The following is a 19,882-nucleotide window of genomic DNA, read 5'->3' as shown; positions in this document are numbered from 1 at the left end:
TCATGATTTAATCTCTCTAAAATTACTATCTCATTCTCCTTCAACATCTGAATCCCCCTATCATCGTATCTCTTATAACTACCTAAAAGCTGACTGGGACTCTTTCTGTGATTTTCTTTGTAATGACCTATGGGTAAAAATCTTTTGTCTTCCTGCTGATAAATGTGCTTCTTACATACCTTCGTAGATTCAGGCTGGCATGGAACCTTTTATTCCCTCTTGACAATTCCAGGTCAAGTCTCACTCTCCTCCATAGTATTCCTCACATTGTGCTGCTGCAATTTCCAATCGAAACCGATACTTCCATATCTATCAGCAAAACAATTCTCGAGAAAACAGATATCTGCTTATTGCTGCTAGGAACCATTGTAAAAAGGTTTTGTCTAACACCAAAGCCTGCTATTCTCAGGTTATAAAATTTTGTATTTCATTACAAAAATTAGGCTCTTGTGACTTCTGGAGAATCTTTAATAGTATCAATAATAAGGGCAAATCTGTTGTTCCACCTCTTTTGTATGGTGCAGACTTTGTCACCTCACCTAAAGACAAAGCTAAACTTTGACGACTAACTCAGGTAAACTGCGTTATACCTGAGTTAGTCGTCAAACAGGTTGATCCATTGCTTGACATTCGTATCATTCTAGCTTCTGTATCTAAAGTGATTTGCCGCTTAGACTCTTCGACAGCTTGTGATCCGCATAAAATACCTGTTATAGTTTTGCAGAAGTGTTTTTCGGAGATATTTAACAAGTGCTTATCAGAGTCTTGTTTTCTAGCCTGCTGAAAAGCGGCTTCTGTTATTCCTATTCTCAAAAACTTGGGAGAGCAACTTGATTCGACTAACTAAGCAAGGTTTTTGAATCTTTAATTAACAAACACTTATTCTCTCATCTTGAATCTAATAAATTTCTGACCATCAATATGGATTTTGATTTTCTTGTTCTACAGCTGATTTGCTTACAGTTATAATCAATAGGTTTTATTGTGCAATAGATAAAGGTGGAGAGGTTAAGGCCATTACTCTTGACATTTCTAAATCTTTTGATAAAGTTTGGCATGCTGGCCTTCCCCATAAACTTTCTTCTTACGGTGTATCTGGTAATATCTTTAAGATTATTGAATCCTTTCTTTCCAATTGTAGGATAAAAGTTGTCCTCGATGAACAGCACTTTTTTTCATATTGTGTAACTTCAGGGGTTCCTCAAGGTTCAATCCTTGGTCCTATACTCTTTTTAATTTACATTAACGATCTTCCAGATATTCTCACATCTAAGGTGACATTGTTCGCTGATGATACTACCATTTATTTTTGTCATATAAGAAACCAACATCCTCTGATTGTTTGGAGGGGGCATTTGAAAAGGATTTCACTTTTGCTACAGCATGGGGCTCACACTGGCCGGTGAACTTTAATTCAAATAAAACTCGATTTTTTTCAGCCAATCGCTATCACAATAATTTAGATTTCTATATTTATGAACGGTAATGTACTTTACCGTTCATTCTCTATTTATGAACGGTAATGTACTTTACCGTTCATAAATATAGAAATCTAAATTATTGTGATAGGTATCGCTATCACAACAATTTAGATTTCTATATTTATGAACGGTAATGTACTTGATGTGTCATCTACCCTTCATCTTCTAGAATTAACCCTTACTTTCAATCTTTCTTGGAAATCGTATATCAAATCCGTTGCAAAATTAGCTTCTGCTAAGGTTGCATCTCTTTATCGAGCTCGACACTTTCTTACTCCGTTTTCTATTCTCTATCTCTATAAATCTCAACTCCGGCCTTGAATGGAATAATATTGCCATATTCGGGGCGGATCTTCTAATGATACCCTTTCTCTTTGAGATAAGGTGCAAAAGCGCATTGTAAACATAGTTGGACCTGCTCTTGCAGCCAACCTCCAACCATTATCACATCGTCGTAATGTTGCTTGTTTTCCTCTTTTTTACAAATACTATAATGGGTACTGCTCTAAAGAGCTACCGTCTTTTGTGCGATCTACTAAAATTCGTTCTCGTGTTACTCGTCATTTAATTAAGTCTCATTCCTTTTCTGTGACTGTCCCTAAATGCTCCAAAAACTCTTATTCCTCTAGTTTTTTTCTTCGAACATCAGTTGTTTGGAATTCGCTTCCTTCATCTTGCTTTCTTGATTCATATAATTTGCAATCCTTTAAGTCGTCCGTCAATCGTTATCTTGCTCTGCAATCTTCATCTTTTCTCTTCCAGTAACTTCTAACTCTAATAGTGGTTGTTTGCAGCTTTGTGGAAGCGAAGATGTTAGGAAAAAAAAATGCATATATATATATATATATATATATATATATATATATATATATATATATATATATATATATATATATATATAAATGTCTAACTTGCATGATTTTATTGGGCATAAAGTAAAGTTGCTTTTTTGTTTACAAACTTAATTCGCTATTTGTAAAAAGGCAAATATAATATAGTTTTTGTTATGGAACCCATTTTTAATTATGGCAAAAGCGACTGCACTTTTCGGATTGAAGTTAGACATCTAATGTATATTGATTAATATATCGTTGATTCAAATAAAAAAGTTACCTTGTTAATAAATAAAAAAAATTGTATAATTATTCCCAAGTGTCCAGCATTTTTAAAAAATTATTTGCTAATAATATCTTGTAAATTTAAAGTGGATTAGTAGCTATACGCGTTCATAACATTTAAGAACTATAGTTTCTTTATTAGAAGATTTTTTTATAGCTTGCGTCAAAACAAATATATAATGCAGAACCAAAAATTAAAACTTGAGTTTATTACCAACAAAAGCGTTTAAAATTTACAAAAAGGTTTACATTGTTATTTTAAAATATACTTCTGAAAAAGTTTGACTCCTTACAGGACATCTATGATGTAGAAACAACAACTTGATAATTTTCTGTTGAATTTGAAATACTCAGCAATGTTGCTCGAGTTGATACCAGACAGCTAAGCTTTCTACTAAATCTATTTAGTAAACAAGTTTATATAAGATCTATTTAGTAAACTAGTTTATATAGGTCACTTTTAAGAGTGACCAATAAAAACTGATATTTAGTCAATTCTGAGTTGAACTTTTGAATTCAATTTTTTTTAACCGATCCTGAATTAAGCATTATTTAAATTTTTTTTTTTCCAAAAAGTTATTTTTTTAATGATAATATTTAAAATGCATAAAAAAAAGTTATAAACAATTTTTTTGTATAGAAAAAATAAAGAATCTGGTTAATTACCTGATTGTTTTTATTAATCTTGTTGTTGTTGTTGTAACTGTTGTTGGTGTTGTTATTATTATTATTATTAATACTAGATGTATAAAAAAGCACTGGGGAAGAGCATTTAACTAGGTAGGCCACGCCTCCTTCCTAGCCGATGGCGCAAACTTTACCCAGAGCTCGCTTCGAACCCTGGATCTTTTGCATCTAAAGCAACCCGCACTAAACATCACTGCGTCACGGCTGCTCAATATATAAATGTATTTGTATATCTATTATCAATATATAATAAAATAATTTGTATAATTTATTATCAATATATAACATAAAGCGTGTTTATATGAGCAGCCGTGGCGCAGTGGTAGTGCACTTGCCTCAGAAACAAAGGACCCGTGATTCAAACCCCACCTCTGGGCAAGTATTGCAACATCGGTTAGGAAGAAGGCGTGAACTTCTGATTAAATTCTCATCTGCGGTGCTCTGTGATAATACTGTAAGGACTTCTTGAGGCACCTTTTCTGAGCTACACATTTAACAAACCTTGTCGCTCGAATGCAGTGAGAAACCGTGAAGACTATTAGCCCCTGCACTTGCAAAAACTAGATTGCCTGATCCAGTTTGCGTAAGTGCTAGAGTCAATGGTCTTTGGGGTTTTCCATTTTTTAAAATAGACAGTAAAAATACCTTTTGCGTTGTCGCGTTGAAACATGGCAAAGTGCAATCCTCGGAATTTAGGAAAAATGGGGTTGACAATAATAAACCGACCTCAATCTTTTAGAGGTCGACAAAAATAATTTAATACAAAGGTCTTACCATAAAACATAGAAATGAGGTTGGCAATTCTTTGCCGACCTCAAACACTTTTAGATTGGCAGTTAGGTCGCATTGCCGAATGCCGACCCTAATTCCGAGGGCTGAAGGTCCCATGTAATTATACATTGTCAGTGAAAAAGAAAGGTGAAACCAAGTCTCATAAAACATTAGTACATCAGCAGAAACATAGTTAATTCTTGAGTTTAGTTCTCTAAGTTTATTTTCAAGCGAAGTTGGGTTGGTTTAGATAAAAAAAAAAAAAATTTTCTGATGATTTTTATAATAATGGGCATATGTTGATTTTGAGTAGAAACGTTGTTTTGGGCGTTAATAGGAATGCACTAAATATAAATCTTTGAGGTTTGCTCAGTATTGATTGAGTTGGAAAAATAGATCGTAGTGGCGAAGCAAAGATTTTTCAGTTTCGCTGGATTTGATTTTTTTTTTATAAAAATAGTAACAAAAGCGTTTTTCATTCCGTGTTTGCTGAGCGGACGTATCTTCGCAAACAAATACACCTTTAAATAAAGAGTTAGATTAGCAATAATAGATACGTAATGCTTCTGCAGCATTGGTGTTATTTTAACATAAAACAAGCAGTACAATAAGGAATTTTTTGTTAATAAGACAATCGATACTTTTGATTTAATTGGTATTAAAATTATTTGATGCCAAGAAGCTCATTGTAACTTTCGAATCAGAAGTGGTGTCACAGTTGACATTTATTCTAGATAAGATATTTTAAAGATGCTCAGACCTATCGCTAGTGTCTTGAACAACGTAGCTAACTAGTTGATTAGGTTGTTTAACGTTTTTTGAGGACTTACTCTTGAATAAGTTTGACCAATTTAGTTTTAAAAAATTTTAACAGTAGTTGGCGAAGTTTTATCAAGACTAGCCGTTTAATTCTTAAGTGATACTTGTTTTATTGCTAATAAAGTGTTTAGTGCAGATTAAGTTACGGTTTTTAGCATGCTACCAGCAGAATGTTTGTAGCTATTGTTAAAAGTGTTACTTGGAAATGAAATATCAAGCGTAACTTCAGCGGCTGCTTGGGCGGCAGCCTTTACGTTTGAATCTTTCATTTGATTACAAAATAAGGTTTAAGAGTTCTTTTGGTTTTTTGACAATCATTTAAACACTAATGTTATTTCACAATTTGTTAAACACAAATGTTTTTCCACAATCTGTTAAACACAAATGTAAATAGTTTACGCCTAACAAACTAACTCTAAATACTAACAAAGCAAATTTGAATTTGTTCCTTTAAAAAAAATTATTAAAAAAAATTTTAAACCTTTAATGACCTAATTGAACTAAAAACAGATTCAGTTACAAAATTTTAAGGTATTTGTACAAATGAAATCCTCTCGTGGAATCAACATATATGTAAGAGCTGAAATATCTAAAAATGGAAAGTTTATATAAAGCTCAAATATACCTAAGTAATAAATTTATTTTTTTTAAAACATTTTTTATATTACTCCTCATCAAATTAAAAAAATTACTAAATTCTAAAAGTCTGTAAATTTCATAAATTCGTAAAACCAGTAAACTAGTTATTTTTTAAACAGCTTTTTTGAAAACTCGGCACCAGGGCTACTATCAGCAGTTTGCATGTATTCTCTTAGAGCTGGAAGTTTTAATAACTAACAAGTACCGATGTCTCTTGCAAACTAAGAAAACTTGTGCTCAAATGAAAGTGTTTCTTCCAAAAACAAAATTATCCTATTACCATTTTTTTAAGCATTTAATATAAATTTATTCAAGCGAGAAGCCATGTCAACTATGAAGTAGAATTTCTATAATCGATCAGGGTCTGATAACTCAAAATATTCAATTTTCTTATCTGTTAGATATTTTTTACTTTATTAAATCATGGAAGTAATACAATAGAAAGTCGTAAACAATTTCACTAAAGACCGCCTATCCGTTACTGTTTATCGGATTGTCGGATTGTGCACTAAACTATCTAAGCTGAAAGGTTTAAATTACTTACGGATTGATTTAATCCGAAAATAATTTATCGGAAAAAAATTTGTTAAAATTTTTTCGGACTGCAATCCGACTCGATACTTTCAGATCGGATTGCAATTCGAAAATTTTTTTTCGAATTGGAATCCGAACCGATATTATTTTTACGGATTTATACGGATTCAGAATAAAGAATGCTTTTAAAATAAGATTTATTTTTATTTATTTATAATATTCAAATATACAATGAAACAAAATGATTTTCATGTTAAGAAATAAAAAAAAGTCAAAATCACACTGAAAGTTAATCATTTTCCAAATTCATTTCCTGGCCACACAATGTCTTGAATTTTGCTGAGTTGCTTAGTGTTTTCTTTCATATATACCAACAAATCAACCTTCTAGAGCTTTATAGATTCCCTGCTATTGAGAAAACTCTTTCAGATGTTGATGATGCAGCGGGTATACAGAGGTTTTTTCTGGCCAGCCTTGACATTATTGGTTAAAAATACTGGTTTTGTTTCCAGAATTACAGTACATTTGTATTTTCTGGAACCGTTTTTGAATTCAAATAACCCTCAGTTTCAACTGTAATGGATTTCTTGGTGCTTGTTTCACCTCCAGGATTTATGTAACCTGCACCAAACACTTTTTTCTTCAGTTGTTCAGTGAAATCAAAGTTGTTATCATCTTCATCATCCAACATTGAAGGGGATGGAGTGCTTTGGCTAGCCAAAACTTCTTTTTTTGACAGTTCTTCCATAGCTTTCTTTACTGCAGTTTTGACTACTTCAAATTTTCTCCCTTATTCACAGAGTACATACCCTTGCTGTTAGGATCTAAAAAATGAGCAGTAGAGAATTCAATATTCAGTGAAGCAAGTAGTGAGTAAGCTTTGATGACACCTCGGTTTTTGGCTTGATCATCTCCCTTGCTAATCTTCCTTGGATATTGTATAGGCAATCAATAACGGAACAGATACTAACATTCTTTTCGCTGCTGCTTTTCTCAGAGAATTCTGAGAAGCCTCTCAGAAGCCGGATGACAGATTGAATAGATTTCACTTCATCTTCTGTTCGTAAAAGATGTCAATTTACAACCTCCAGTAACAGTAGGGTTCGGATTCTTTAAAGAATGCATTGCCGGAAGAAGATCCATCACAGACTCCATTTGATAGAGGTCAGAGTTCCATTTTGTGATGCACCTCTGCACTAACTTCGTTCTGGAGTTATTTAAGGTTTGGCAGCATTAAGTAAAGTCATAGCTTTTTATTTTGTGGTTGAAAACTGACCACTTCGGACATCTTTTATCATCGACAGCAGCACTGACAATTAGATTTATACAGAAATCAACACACCAAATTGCACTTTGAACGCCAATTGATTTCCTAACACCTGCTTGGACATTAACTGCACCGTCGACTGTTATCCAGGTCTTGACTCCAAAATCAAGTTCAAGTTTGTTGATAAATTTGTTTAGCTTCATGGCAATATTGTCGCCGGTATGTTGTTTGGGGAAGTAAGACATTTCCACCAAGAAGCGCTTTAATTGGAACTTTGAATCTATATAGTGGAGTGTAAGGCTCATGAAAGACAAATTGGTGTGATCAGCGGTCCACACGTCGGACGTAAAGGCCACTCCATCAAGATTTGACTTGATTGTATTGAAAATGTTTTTAACTTGTTCCTTGATGAATTTAAAAAGGAGAGGAATGTATTTTGTAGATATATTCTTTGCTGTAATGGCTCTAAATTGACCGTTGGTTGCAGTTTTTACCATATTCAAGTTTTAATCTTTTTAAGAAAAAATTCACTTTTTTTTAGATAGATTCTTTATGAATCTCTGTTAAATAAAAAAAAAAAAACATTAGAAAATAGCAATTAATATATTAAACCAGTTTTATAAGAAAAAATTTAATCAACAAAATTTAATGGAAACCATATCAATTCCATATTTTAAATAAGCACTCCGATTTTTAAATTTATTATTAGTAAAGTAATACATTTAAAAATAAACTTTTGTGAATTCATCGTATTATATGCCAAACCTAGACCTAACACGATTTCTTTCTGGACAAAACAAGTGCAACTCGACAAAATGTTGACCAAGCTATATTTCGCTATCAATATTTCGTGGCGAATCCTTTGTTGTCGATCACAGCCTTGCATTTTCGAAGCATAGATTCGATCAGGTGATCAATGAAACTTTATGGAATCGCTGTCCAGGCCTTTTGGATTTGTTCAAACAGTTGATCCTTATTACGAACACCTTCACGATTAATTCTGCGGTTGACGATCTCCCACAGGTTTACGATAGGGTTGAGATCCGGAGATTGAGGCGGCCAATCCATCACCGATAGGTGGTTGTCTTGAAACCACTGCTTGACTACTTTTGCAGTGTGTTTCGGATCGCTGTCTTAATGAAAAACCCATTTTATTGGCATATTCCATTCAGCATGAGGTAACATAACATCTTTCAGGATATTTTTATACATGAAACGGTCCATTATTCCATCGTTTCAATGTATTGGACCTAGACCGTTAGCAGAAAAACACCCCCAAACCATTACATTGCCTCCGCCATGCTTCACGGTCTTATGGCAGTAACGTAAATCGAGGCGTTTTCCAGCCGGTCGACGTACACGGCAAATGCCATCGCTCCCAATGATGTTGAACTTCAACTCATCACTGAACAGGACAGTTTGCCATTTCTGCACATTCCAGTCAATATGAGATGTAGCAAACAGGAGTCTTTTCTTCTGGTTTTTTAGTGAAATCAGCGGTTTCTTTGCAGGGCGTCGAGAAAACAATCCGGCTTCAACAGCACGTCGTCTTATTGTTCGGTACGATACAGGCAGCTCTAATTGCTTTTGTATCTCGACTGATGATATCCAGGGATCCTTCTTGACGGATCTGACGATCATAGAATCCTCTCTAGAATTGGTGGAACGCGGTCTTCCACCTTTGTTATCTGCTGCCAACTTCCCCTTAGAATGATATTTGGAACATAGTCTTGATACGGTCCATTTTTTCACGCGATATTTATCACAAATACTTTTTTGTGACATTCCACTTACGTAATCGCCAATAATTTTCTTTCTTAGTTCCAATCCAAGACTGTCGGGAGCCATTTTTGCACTTGAAGTCATAAAAATAATAAAAATAAATAATCACGCTTCTCAAGGCTTACCGTGTTACATTTACCTTGTGATGATACAATAATGCTCTGTGGAACACAACGTCTTCGTTGGATGCGGACTGTATTGATGTAATTAAACATTTGTCGTATTTCACTTCTTGTATTGATGTTCTTCGATAAAACACTTTGATAAACTGTCTTGATAATACTGACTGATTGACTTCCATATACTAACTGAATTACATGTCAATTTACATGTCTTATATATAGTAAAATGAACCTGTGTGAACCTGTTCTGGAAGATTCTAGATGCTTTTTTTCGATGCTTCTGAATGTTTCTGGATACTTCCAGATTCTTCATGCTTCTTCTGGAAGCTTCTGCATACTTCTGGAAACTCCTGGATACTTTCTTTAATTATTAAAAAACTTCCGTGACGTTGACACGGACCAGACTTAAGAAAATGAAACAAACCAAAAAAGTTGCACTTGTTTTGTCCTCTGCAAAATGGCACTTGTCAACGAAATCCTCCTGTGTGCTGTCACCTGTCAGCTGATTGCTCATGTCATGGCATGCTATGACTCTAGATTCCTGAACTGTTTGCTGTGGTAGTATAGTTCGTTTCGTTTTTAAGACATGTAAAATTAGGAACACTTTTTAGCATTGTTCGATGTTGGTTGCAAATGTTTTGTCCAATACTGTTCATATTTCATATATTCATACATTATTAAAATTCACAAATATCATTAATGTATGTATGTACTAACCAACGTATTTTTGTATGTAATAAATATGTGTATAATATATTTGTTGTGGATTTTCTATTGCTTTCTACACCTTTTAAGGAAGCTTATCAGATAGAATCAAATCAAAAGATATAGAAAAACCATAAAAATAACCTATTATTTCACTTAAAAGTTTTGCTGTTTTCTGTTCTTATCTTTCAGTAGAAACATTAATCGAATACTCCACACACTATTTATTTAGTAGCAAAATGTGAACACTAAGTTAAAACTTTATGTAAAACAGTACTTATGGTAACCCTGATTTTTAAGTCAGTCAGTTGTTAAAGAACAGTTGATTGAGCACGCGCGGTAGAGTTAGCGAAAGACACCTTTAAGAGACAATGGTAAACTCTCGAAAAAGTAAAACTAACTTTTTACGAATTTTTATTTCGGTGAATGTAATACTCTGGGTTAATATTAACAGGTGGTTTGTGAAGAAAAGGGTTCCATGTTCCTTGTATTGAAGGAGTAGAAGTTAACCATGGTTGATGAAGACGCTCACTTCTCCACTGGCGACCACTTTCGTTCTTTAATCGCTCAAGCCAATCCCATATTGCTATACTATCATGGTTGGGGACAGATATAATGCGATCTTGTCCGTTCACTAAAAACCAAAAAAATATTTATGTAAACGTAACTGTTTTTAAAATGATATTTTTAGTACTTAGTACGGCCGAAATAAACTGTATTCAGGAAAACATACTATAGTTAGCAACTAGGCGAGGATCTTTTCCATTTCTTTGTTGAAAATAAACTGATGTTTGTGGATTATCTTTTACAAACTTCTCTGCTTCAAAATCAATAAAATATCTAAAAAAGGATGATATATGCCCAAAAACGTTTAAAATTTTCAAAGGCTTAAAAAGATATATAAATAAGAATATAACTTAACCTTAGCCCTCTGCTGCTGCCGCTATATGTACAATAATTGAACGTGAGTCTTTTTAACTGGCATACGTAGCGCCCAAATTTCCAATGCAACTCGTATGTATTGTTGGGTGGATTTTTATGAGGGACTTTAAGAGCCTTAGCTCGTTCGAAAACACTCCTGTTTACTTCTGGTTTCATTTTGAATATAGTTTTAAACGGACCTTTAGAACCCATTTCAAATCTTTAACGCTGAAACATTTAATTAAATATTGAATTAAATACATATGCAAATTTATAAATCATGATAAATAACTTAAACCTATAATTTTAAATCCTCTAATAAAAATAATTCTAATTACTATTCTTAATTAACAATTAAATTATAAGTAATATTGTTTCATTATAAACATATAACAAATAATATTTTACACACAAAAATACTGGCAACATAATTCTTATAGAACTAAAATCCCGGAATTAAAATCAAGTACTTTATAATAAATCACGCAAAAGTATTAACTTTATTACTTAAGATTATATAAGTATATAAATCAGTTTAAAATTATTACTAACTAAAAAAATTTATGACAACTCTAATCATCAAATTTTCATATTTATTCATGACAAAAATAATATAAAAATATTGTTTTTTGTAAACACGTAAAAACACGCACTAAATTAATATATACATCACCCTATTTTATCTGTTCATCAGTTTCATTTTTATTATTATATAACCATTACACTCATTATCATTAAAGATCTACTATGTTCATTAAATCATTATACTTAGTTCATTTATTGTCATAACTTGTTTAGTTCCAACGTATATACCCAACGTAACATCGAAACTAATAGTTTTGTGAACCTTTTTTTATAATAAGTTCTTTATGTGAATAATTTTATTTAGAAACTTTACATTTCATTAAAAATTATTAGACTTCATCCATTCACCACAGCTCATCTTAACAATACATTCAATTCAAAAAAGAATGAATACGATAAAACTAGTTCAAATTAAATGTAAACAAAACTTCATCGCAAGAACTGAAAAAATTTACGATAACACATTTCTTTCATTGTTCGGATTAAATTGTTGACTAGAATTGATTACTTAATCTACTGCCGATTGACAGGAACTCAATGTATTCGGTCGTTCAATTTTGTAGGTAATTAAATACTCTGGGTAAGCCTGAAAAATAGACAGAAGTGTGTTAACATTAAGTGAATACAAATAATACAAATGAAATATGAGATCATAACAGATTAAAAAATATTCATACCTGCTCCCCTCGATAAACAACATACTCAGGGTATGATAATACACCCGAGTTTGGTCGCCCAATCACAGAATGATGACCTGGAGGGGCGTGTGCCATTTTCATAGCACTATTTTGAAAAAACGGCTTTCCAAGAGTGACACGACATAAAATGATTTGTCTAAAATGTGCCAATTTTGATTAAAATTACAAAACTCTTTCAGCATTAATCCATAGAAGACCTAATAAACTTTACCTTTTACAGTCATAACAAGACCTATCTTTGTGCACTGGGCATCCACTTCCTCCACCGATTCCATAAACATATTGATTGCTTTTACTTGAATGCTCAGCAAAATAAATACCAGCACCAAACATACCACCTAAAGTTTAATTAAATAAAATTTATATTATATCATTATAAAAAGCAAGTTAAAATCAAATACTAAGATGATGACATCATTAAAATGATAGCATTAATCGAATTTAGCACTCAAACTTCATTTAAAAAAAAAAGTTTTTAAAATAAATTTAGGTATTTATGATATTTTTTAGAAATTTAGAAAAAAATGATTAGTTAAGTTTTTTCAGATACGAATGTTCTTTACTTTTCCTTTAAACAATTTGTATAAATCATCAGTTTTTATTTATACATTGTTTATTGAACATAGGTTTTTTTTTAAATGAGATTTATCATTGATCTTTATCTTTAACAAAGGTTTTGAAAAAAATAAAAATTAACCATGTTCAATTAACAGTATCTTTGAGTGTTAATATATATCTCCATTAAACATGGCTTCATTAAGCATTAGACATAATTAAAAATTTTTTTTTTGATTGTTATAAATATAAAAGAGTTAAGTTAAGTGGATCTTAACCAATTTAAGCATTTTAAATGCACTTTAAAAAAATTGTATTTATAAGTATTTGTTTTATAAGAATAGAAAAGAACGCTTATAAAATGAGAAAAAAATGCTAAGGGTCACAAATTAAGCAAAGGGTAAAATTAAGGGGGCGAAAGCTTATTTAAGCATTTTAGATATCCTTTACAAAAGAAAAATTAAAATTATATTACAAACAATTTAAACAAAATTTAAAACAACAAAAACATTCAGAAATATTTACAATATTAATGTATTTATGGAACATAGTCCAAATAAAATCGAATAGTTTTTCATTATGTTCTGTAGCAGTATGTAAAACTTAATGTAAAAATACATCAAGAAGATCTAATCAAAGAACATCAAGAAGATATTATCAAAGAACATAAAGAAGATGTTATCAAAGAACAACAAGAAGATATTATCAAAGAACATCAAGTAGATCTTATCAAAGAACATCAAGAAGGTCTTATCAAAGAACACCAGGAGAAGATTAAAATTTTAGAGATTAAATTAAGTTTAGTTGAAGTCGAAAACAAAGAAAAAGAATTTAGAAAATTTTTTTTACAATATCAAAAAAAAAATCTAATAAAAAGTATTAGTAGTCTTTTTAAAATGGGAAAACAAACCTAACGTTCTTGCAGTTACTGCTATTAGTGCAATGACTGTTAAACAAAATGATATAAACAAAAAAAAAAATGTTGCTATATTTGGCATAACAGAATCAAACAATGTTAACATTAATGAAAAAGAATGGATGATAAAGGGGCTGTTTTAAAGGTCAATTAGAGGAGATATTGCAAAGATTCATCTTTTAAAAAAAAAAACACAAATAATAAAAATCCTAGCCCAATATTAGTCAAACTTCAAAGCAAAGATGATTGCATTGCAGTAATTTAAACAGCAAAGTAATTATTTCAAAAGTAGTTATTTAAAAAATGTTTATATAAACTTTGATTTAAATCTAACTCAACAACATTTTTTCCAAAAAGTACTAGATGAATGTAACTGACTTAATAACGACTTGGATAATAAAAACATAAAAGATTATAGATATGAGATTCGGAATAACGACATCATCAAATTTTAACAAATTTTAACTCAAACAAAATAAAAGAATCTATTAAATTTATTTACGTTATCTGTTACACGAGTCTGTTAAGAGTTAAAAAAATATCCATTTAAAAACAAAATACATAAACCAAAAAATAAATTTAAACCAGACTTAAAATCTGACTTAAATTGTTTTTATACTAATGCGACTTCCTTAAATAAATAAATAGATAAATTGCCTTACACCATCAAGGCATATTTTTCAGATTTAATCTGCATTGCTGAAACTTGGTTTAATGAACTTAAGGTATAGTTGTGATTGTACAAATGAAAAAATTGGAGGAGGGGTTGCAATTTATGTGAAAAATCGAATCAACTCATATGAAGCCAACTGCCAACTATAAACAGAACAAGCCTGGTCTAAATTTTGGAATTAAAAAGATTTTAGTAGGTTGCATTTACAAGCTGCCGAATTCAAATAAACTTTCTAGTGATAAAATTAAAAATATTATAATACCAAAAAATTAATTGAAAAAAAGATCCTTACAGATATCATAACTACAGGTGATTTTAATTACAACACAATTAAATGGTTTTTTAAAAAATCATTTTCAGTTGGTGCTAAAGCTGAAAAATTTGTAAATTGCGTTGATGAATGTTTTTAGAAAACCAATGTGTTGTAAATCCAACATTTCGAAAAGCCACTTGTCATAAAACAAAAACACTAGACATGATAATAGTAAATAATGCCAAATGAGTTAAATGGATTCAACATAGTACTCTTTTAGGTAACAGAAATCAAGGACATCACATAATAACATGGCAATATATTATAAGTGAAACGTGTAAACATATAACTAACATCAAACTATATAGACTTGACAAACTGGGATATTATTTTCTTGAACAAAAATATAAACGATTTTTATGAACTTTTCAATTATCATTACCAAACAGTTTGTAAAAAAATTATTCCATTAGTAAAAATTGATTGTTACCACAGAAAAAAATTTCTTAACAAAAAGATAATAAATGATATCAAAAAGAAAAATAAACTCTTGTCTATCAATAGATTCTCTTTATAGATAAATAATATCAAAAAATCCCGATATAATAAAGCAAAAAGAGAAGTATATTAAATAGCAAAAAGAGAAGTATATTAAAAAGTTAAAAAAGCTACAATAGAATACAAAAAATACATAGCTAAAAAAGCAAAATTGCTGATACTTTGAATGAATATTTTCAATCAGTATTTATAGAAGGTAACAACAATATTTTACCAAACTTTGAAAAAAAGTGTTTAAATTCACTACAGTTATTACCTCTTATCAACTGAAGTTATTAATATGATAAATGCTTTAAACCCAAGAAAATCGGTTGGACCAGATGGAATTCATCCTTTTGTTTTAGAAGAATATGTAAATGCTTTTTCTAATCCATTAACTTTATTATTTAACAAATCAATTTACAAAGGTGTAGTACTTATTTGCTGGAAGACAGCAAACATAACACGGCTGTTTAAAAATGGCAGTAGAAATAAAGTTTTAAATTGCACTATGTAGCACTATTTTTGTTCCTGACTTCTAAGTATTATATTTCAATTGCTTATGTCTAAAGTAGGTGAAAAAATGACTTCATTAAGCTCAAACTGTGCATACATGACAACAGCATAAAGAAAACTTGTTTTTTTGTGGAAACAAATTTTTTTTTTTCATTTTCATCATTATGATCAGGTAAAAATAAAAAATGCACAAGGAATAGACAAACACAGTCAGAAACCACTCAACAAGGTTCAGAAATGTTTAAATTTTCTAGAATTACAATTGTACTGTTAATCACTCTCTGGAAGTAGCCCCCAAATGCAGTTCCCCATCATATTTTTGTTATACTATCCTTGGTGATGATGTTCATAGACTAATATATCTTGATGAAAGTGCTCACCTTGCTACTCGGAGTAAGCGCTCATGTTCTCTTTGAGTTTGTCGAGATTAGTAAATGACGAAGGCCCCGGGCCCGGCTAAAAATGAGACTTTTTGGAAATCCAGCCTGGGTAAAATTGAAAGATTTAGCAAGGGTTGGTAGGCGGGGCTAGACATAAATTTATAATTCTTTATATACTATAATTTTATACTTACATTTACTATTTATTAAATTCTGGCATATATTTATGCCAGTATTTAATAAATAGAGACAGATACAGTAAAAGGATGCAACTTGTTGAATAAGAAGCCAAGCAAGAATGAATTTTGGTTTATTGTAGAGATGATAGCTTGTTTGAGAATTGACCATGATTAGAGAAACAGCATAAAAGAGGAAGGGTAAAGCCTGCTACTGATGATGATGATGACATTAATGATGATGATGATGATCATGATGGCGATAATAATATGATAATGATGATGACGATTATGATGATCATGATGATCATGATAATGATGATGATGATCATGTTGATCTTAATGTTGTTTATAAATGCATATATATACAAAATCAAACATAAATTTTGAAAAAAATGTACTTTAGCATGTATAAATGTTCATGCAGCCCCAATCACAGTCACCAATGATCTCCCATCCATAGTTGTCATACTTTAATGCATTCAGCAACATTTTGACACAGTCTAGTCATCTTTGATATGCACAGAGTGGGCCATCAGGAGAGATGGATAGTTATTTCCATTGTGAAGCAACATGGCTTTGAGGCTCTGGGATGAACTGTCTATTAATAGGCGCTATTCAGTTGGATTACATGCAACACCTATAGCATGGAATAGACTGGCAACATCATTGCAGAAGCACATCCCTTCATGCTGATGGAAGAAGTTGGAGAATCTTTGATGCTGCTTCTTCTGATCTGACTTGTACACTATCATTAACCAAGTTCCACTGTTTAAGCCTGGATATCAGAAGCTCAGCATTCAATTTCATGTCTGAGGTCCCTAATTAAATGGTTCATGTCTTTCTGGTTAGGGAAGAACGGCTTTTTTTCCCAACTTTATCAGCGGAATCATAGCCCATAACTCCAGTATCTGCCTCGGTATCTGACTTGATGCTGTTTCCTAAAGATGGCTGAGTCCGCCTAGGAGGAGTCGGAACAGGAAGATTGGGGCTGTGTGGTACTGGGGCAATGGAAGAAGGTATGACTGGATAAATGAACTGAGGGCCATTTTTTTGGGGTTTACCATGCAGAAGTAGCAATTGCTTAAGTGATCCATCGACTCTCATTGAATTTGCAGGGATAACAAACTTTTTGGCTCGCTTCTCTCCTTTGTACCAACCTGTAACATAGCATATAATAATATATAATAATTTGAGGACAGGAAATTTTGAAACATGGAAAGATTTTAAGATGGAATGTATTTGCCTACAATACACGACTTATGACAAAACTTTGTAAATTACAACTCCTTGAATTGAACTAGATCTAAAGCATTGAAATTTCATGAAAATAAATTAAAACACATCTAAGCGAGAAGCAACTGTTCAGTTTACCTTCAAGTGTTTTCTTGCAATATTTGCATGTGAAATGCGGTGCCCAAGATTTGTCTTGGTCCCTGACCGGTATGCAAAAATATGCCTTGTAGGTCTCGCACATTATACGACTTGCTTCCATGGAATACTTTTTTGCTCTTATCTTTATGAATTGTCCGCACACGTAGCAGAATGAATCAGCTGGATGCAAACAGCCTGTTGATGCCATATCAAACTAATAATTGTTCTTCAACTACTAATTGTTGTCCTTTCAGTCTACAATAACACAAATTGGAACCTTGGTTTGAAAAATCTGTGCTTTTATACTTGTACAGCTACTTTTGGAAAGTTCAATAACATTCTAGAAAGTTCTGAGAGTTTTTTAAAAGTTCTGGAAGTTTCTTGAGCATTCTAGAGTGTTAAGGAGAACTGTAGAAACATCTGAACAATTTTAGCAGTTCAGGAATATTATAGGAGGAAGCTTGGTATTGAAAGAAAATCAATAATTTTCTCGAAAACACACGATTTTCCATATTTCATTGTCCTGGTCACAGAAGCAAAGTTTTTCTGGAATTACAGCAATTTCCTTTCTGTTCTAGACCTAACAGGTCAGGAAAACACACTTTCAATCCAGGAACAGACCAAAAGTGAAAATTTGTAACAGAATGTTATAGGCCAGTTTTCTTGACTTCAATTCTTTGTAATACTTTAGAAGGTTTAATATCTAATTAACTCTTATATTATTTAAAGACTAACAATTTATTATTTTCTAAACAGCATAGTTTTACAAAAGATAAAAGTTGCATAACTAATCTCCTAGAGTACATGGATACAGAAACGACAGGTGTTGCAAACAGTAAATCATTTGATATCTTTTATACTGATTTCAAAAAAGCTTTTGACAAAGTTTCATATAGGAGATAAGCACTAAAACTAAGAAGCATATGGCATTACATCTACGTCATTGAAGTAGATAAATTCTTTTTTAACAGATAGAAAGCAAAGAGTTGCATTTGGAGAGAGTGTATCGTCATGGGTGGACATATTAAGTGGTGTATCACAAGGATCTGTGCTTGGTCTAATTTTATTTTTAATATACATTAATGATCTTCCAAGTCAACTTACAAACCAATTGTTGTTAAATGCAGATGATTATAAAGTAATAGTTGAAGTTAACAATGAAACAAATGCGCATGCTTTACAAAATGACATTGCTATATTAGAAAAATGGGTAACAAGCTGGAAAAAGCAATTTAATTTTGAAAAATGTAAGATCATGCATATTGGTAACAAAAATAAAAATTATAAATATTTCATAGCTAACAATTATATAAAGCAAGAATTAATTACTACTAAGTTGGAAAAGGATCTAGGCATATTAATTTCAATTGACTTAAAATGGAAACCACAAATCAAAATTGCATCATCTGTTGCAAACTATAAATTTGGTATATGCAAATAATCATTTAAGTATAAAGATAGTAAACTAATAAAATTGCATTATTGTAGTTATATATTAATTTTGAGCAGATTTAAACTGAATTTGATAATTATATATTTTATTTATTTTATTTATGTATTTTATATATTTAATTTTTTTGTTTAGTCTGAAAAGATTTAACATGGTGCTAAATCTCAACAGTATTGTATATATCATTATTATTATTTTTTTTTGCATATTAAAAAAAAAATATATATCAGTGGTTTTAAATACGCTGTTTTTTTTTTGAATACCTTTAATTGAAATGAAAGGTATATAAACATGTTTGATAAAATTTTTTTTAATGAAATGGAAAAAACACTTTATTCCACAAAAATATTTGGGATAGACTGTTTTATCTGCCATTATTCTTAGAGATCTTTTGAAAGTTTACATATTTTTACAGTTTTTATATTAAATTCAATAAACCTTACCGATATATGCATGCCGTTCATCAAACCCTTTCTGTACAATCGCATTAACAAAAGGTGATCCATGGAAAAGCATTCTCTCATTAGGATGGTTGTGATTGGCGTCAGCCACTTGCTTTCTTTGATAGTAATATTTATCCCAAAGCTTTTTATTGATAACACGCTCAATTTTTAAGCTTGAATACCTAAAAAATTGTATAAGTATTAGTATAAAATTATAAGATAAAATAAAGACTTTAAAACCGACAACAACTAATAACTATTTAAAAACTGAAAATTGTGACTATTTAGAAAAAAAGCAGATAAAATACAAATAAAACATGGCTTATATACTGTAGTAAAAAAAGTATCGTAAAACAAAATATTGAAAATGACATATTAAAAACAACTAAAGATAAAATATTACAAATATTTTTATTTGTAATATTTGTTTTTTTTTATCCATTTAAAAACTTTTTTACTTATACTTGCTTATCTTTTATG

At 31.1% G+C, this 19,882-nt stretch overlaps 2 protein-coding genes across 3 annotated transcripts in view; both read right to left on the bottom strand.

Moving 5' to 3' along the window:
* Positions 1-10,324: 10,324 nt before the first annotated feature.
* LOC100202924 (uncharacterized) lies at positions 10,325-11,101 on the bottom strand. Its single transcript, XM_065792366.1, has 3 exons — positions 10,848-11,101; positions 10,659-10,765; positions 10,325-10,559 (listed from the first exon to the last, which is right to left on the bottom strand). The coding sequence occupies exons 1-3, from the start codon at positions 11,057-11,059 to the stop codon at positions 10,330-10,332; spliced, it is 549 nt and encodes a 182-aa protein (XP_065648438.1). The 5' UTR covers positions 11,060-11,101; the 3' UTR covers positions 10,325-10,329.
* A 321-nt stretch (positions 11,102-11,422) lies between these two features.
* The window catches only part of LOC100207492 (poly [ADP-ribose] polymerase tankyrase-2), a 67,632-nt gene continuing 59,172 nt past the window's right edge, over positions 11,423-19,882 (bottom strand). For both annotated transcript variants that reach the window (XM_065792365.1, XM_065792364.1), the window contains exons 27-30: positions 19,403-19,584; positions 12,341-12,467; positions 12,109-12,265; positions 11,423-12,017 (exon numbers count right to left, since the gene is read on the bottom strand). In XM_065792365.1, the coding sequence (XP_065648437.1) occupies positions 11,940-12,017; positions 12,109-12,265; positions 12,341-12,467; positions 19,403-19,584 (544 nt within the window). In that variant the 3' untranslated portion in view covers positions 11,423-11,939. The remainder of the gene's footprint in view (positions 12,018-12,108; positions 12,266-12,340; positions 12,468-19,402; positions 19,585-19,882) is intronic.

Source organism: Hydra vulgaris, chromosome 03 (genome assembly GCF_038396675.1).
Source record: "Hydra vulgaris chromosome 03, alternate assembly HydraT2T_AEP".
Classification (NCBI taxonomy): domain Eukaryota; kingdom Metazoa; phylum Cnidaria; class Hydrozoa; order Anthoathecata; family Hydridae; genus Hydra; species Hydra vulgaris.
The sequence above is the reverse complement of the archived record's forward strand: the minus strand, read 5'-3'. Positions and strand labels throughout refer to the sequence as shown.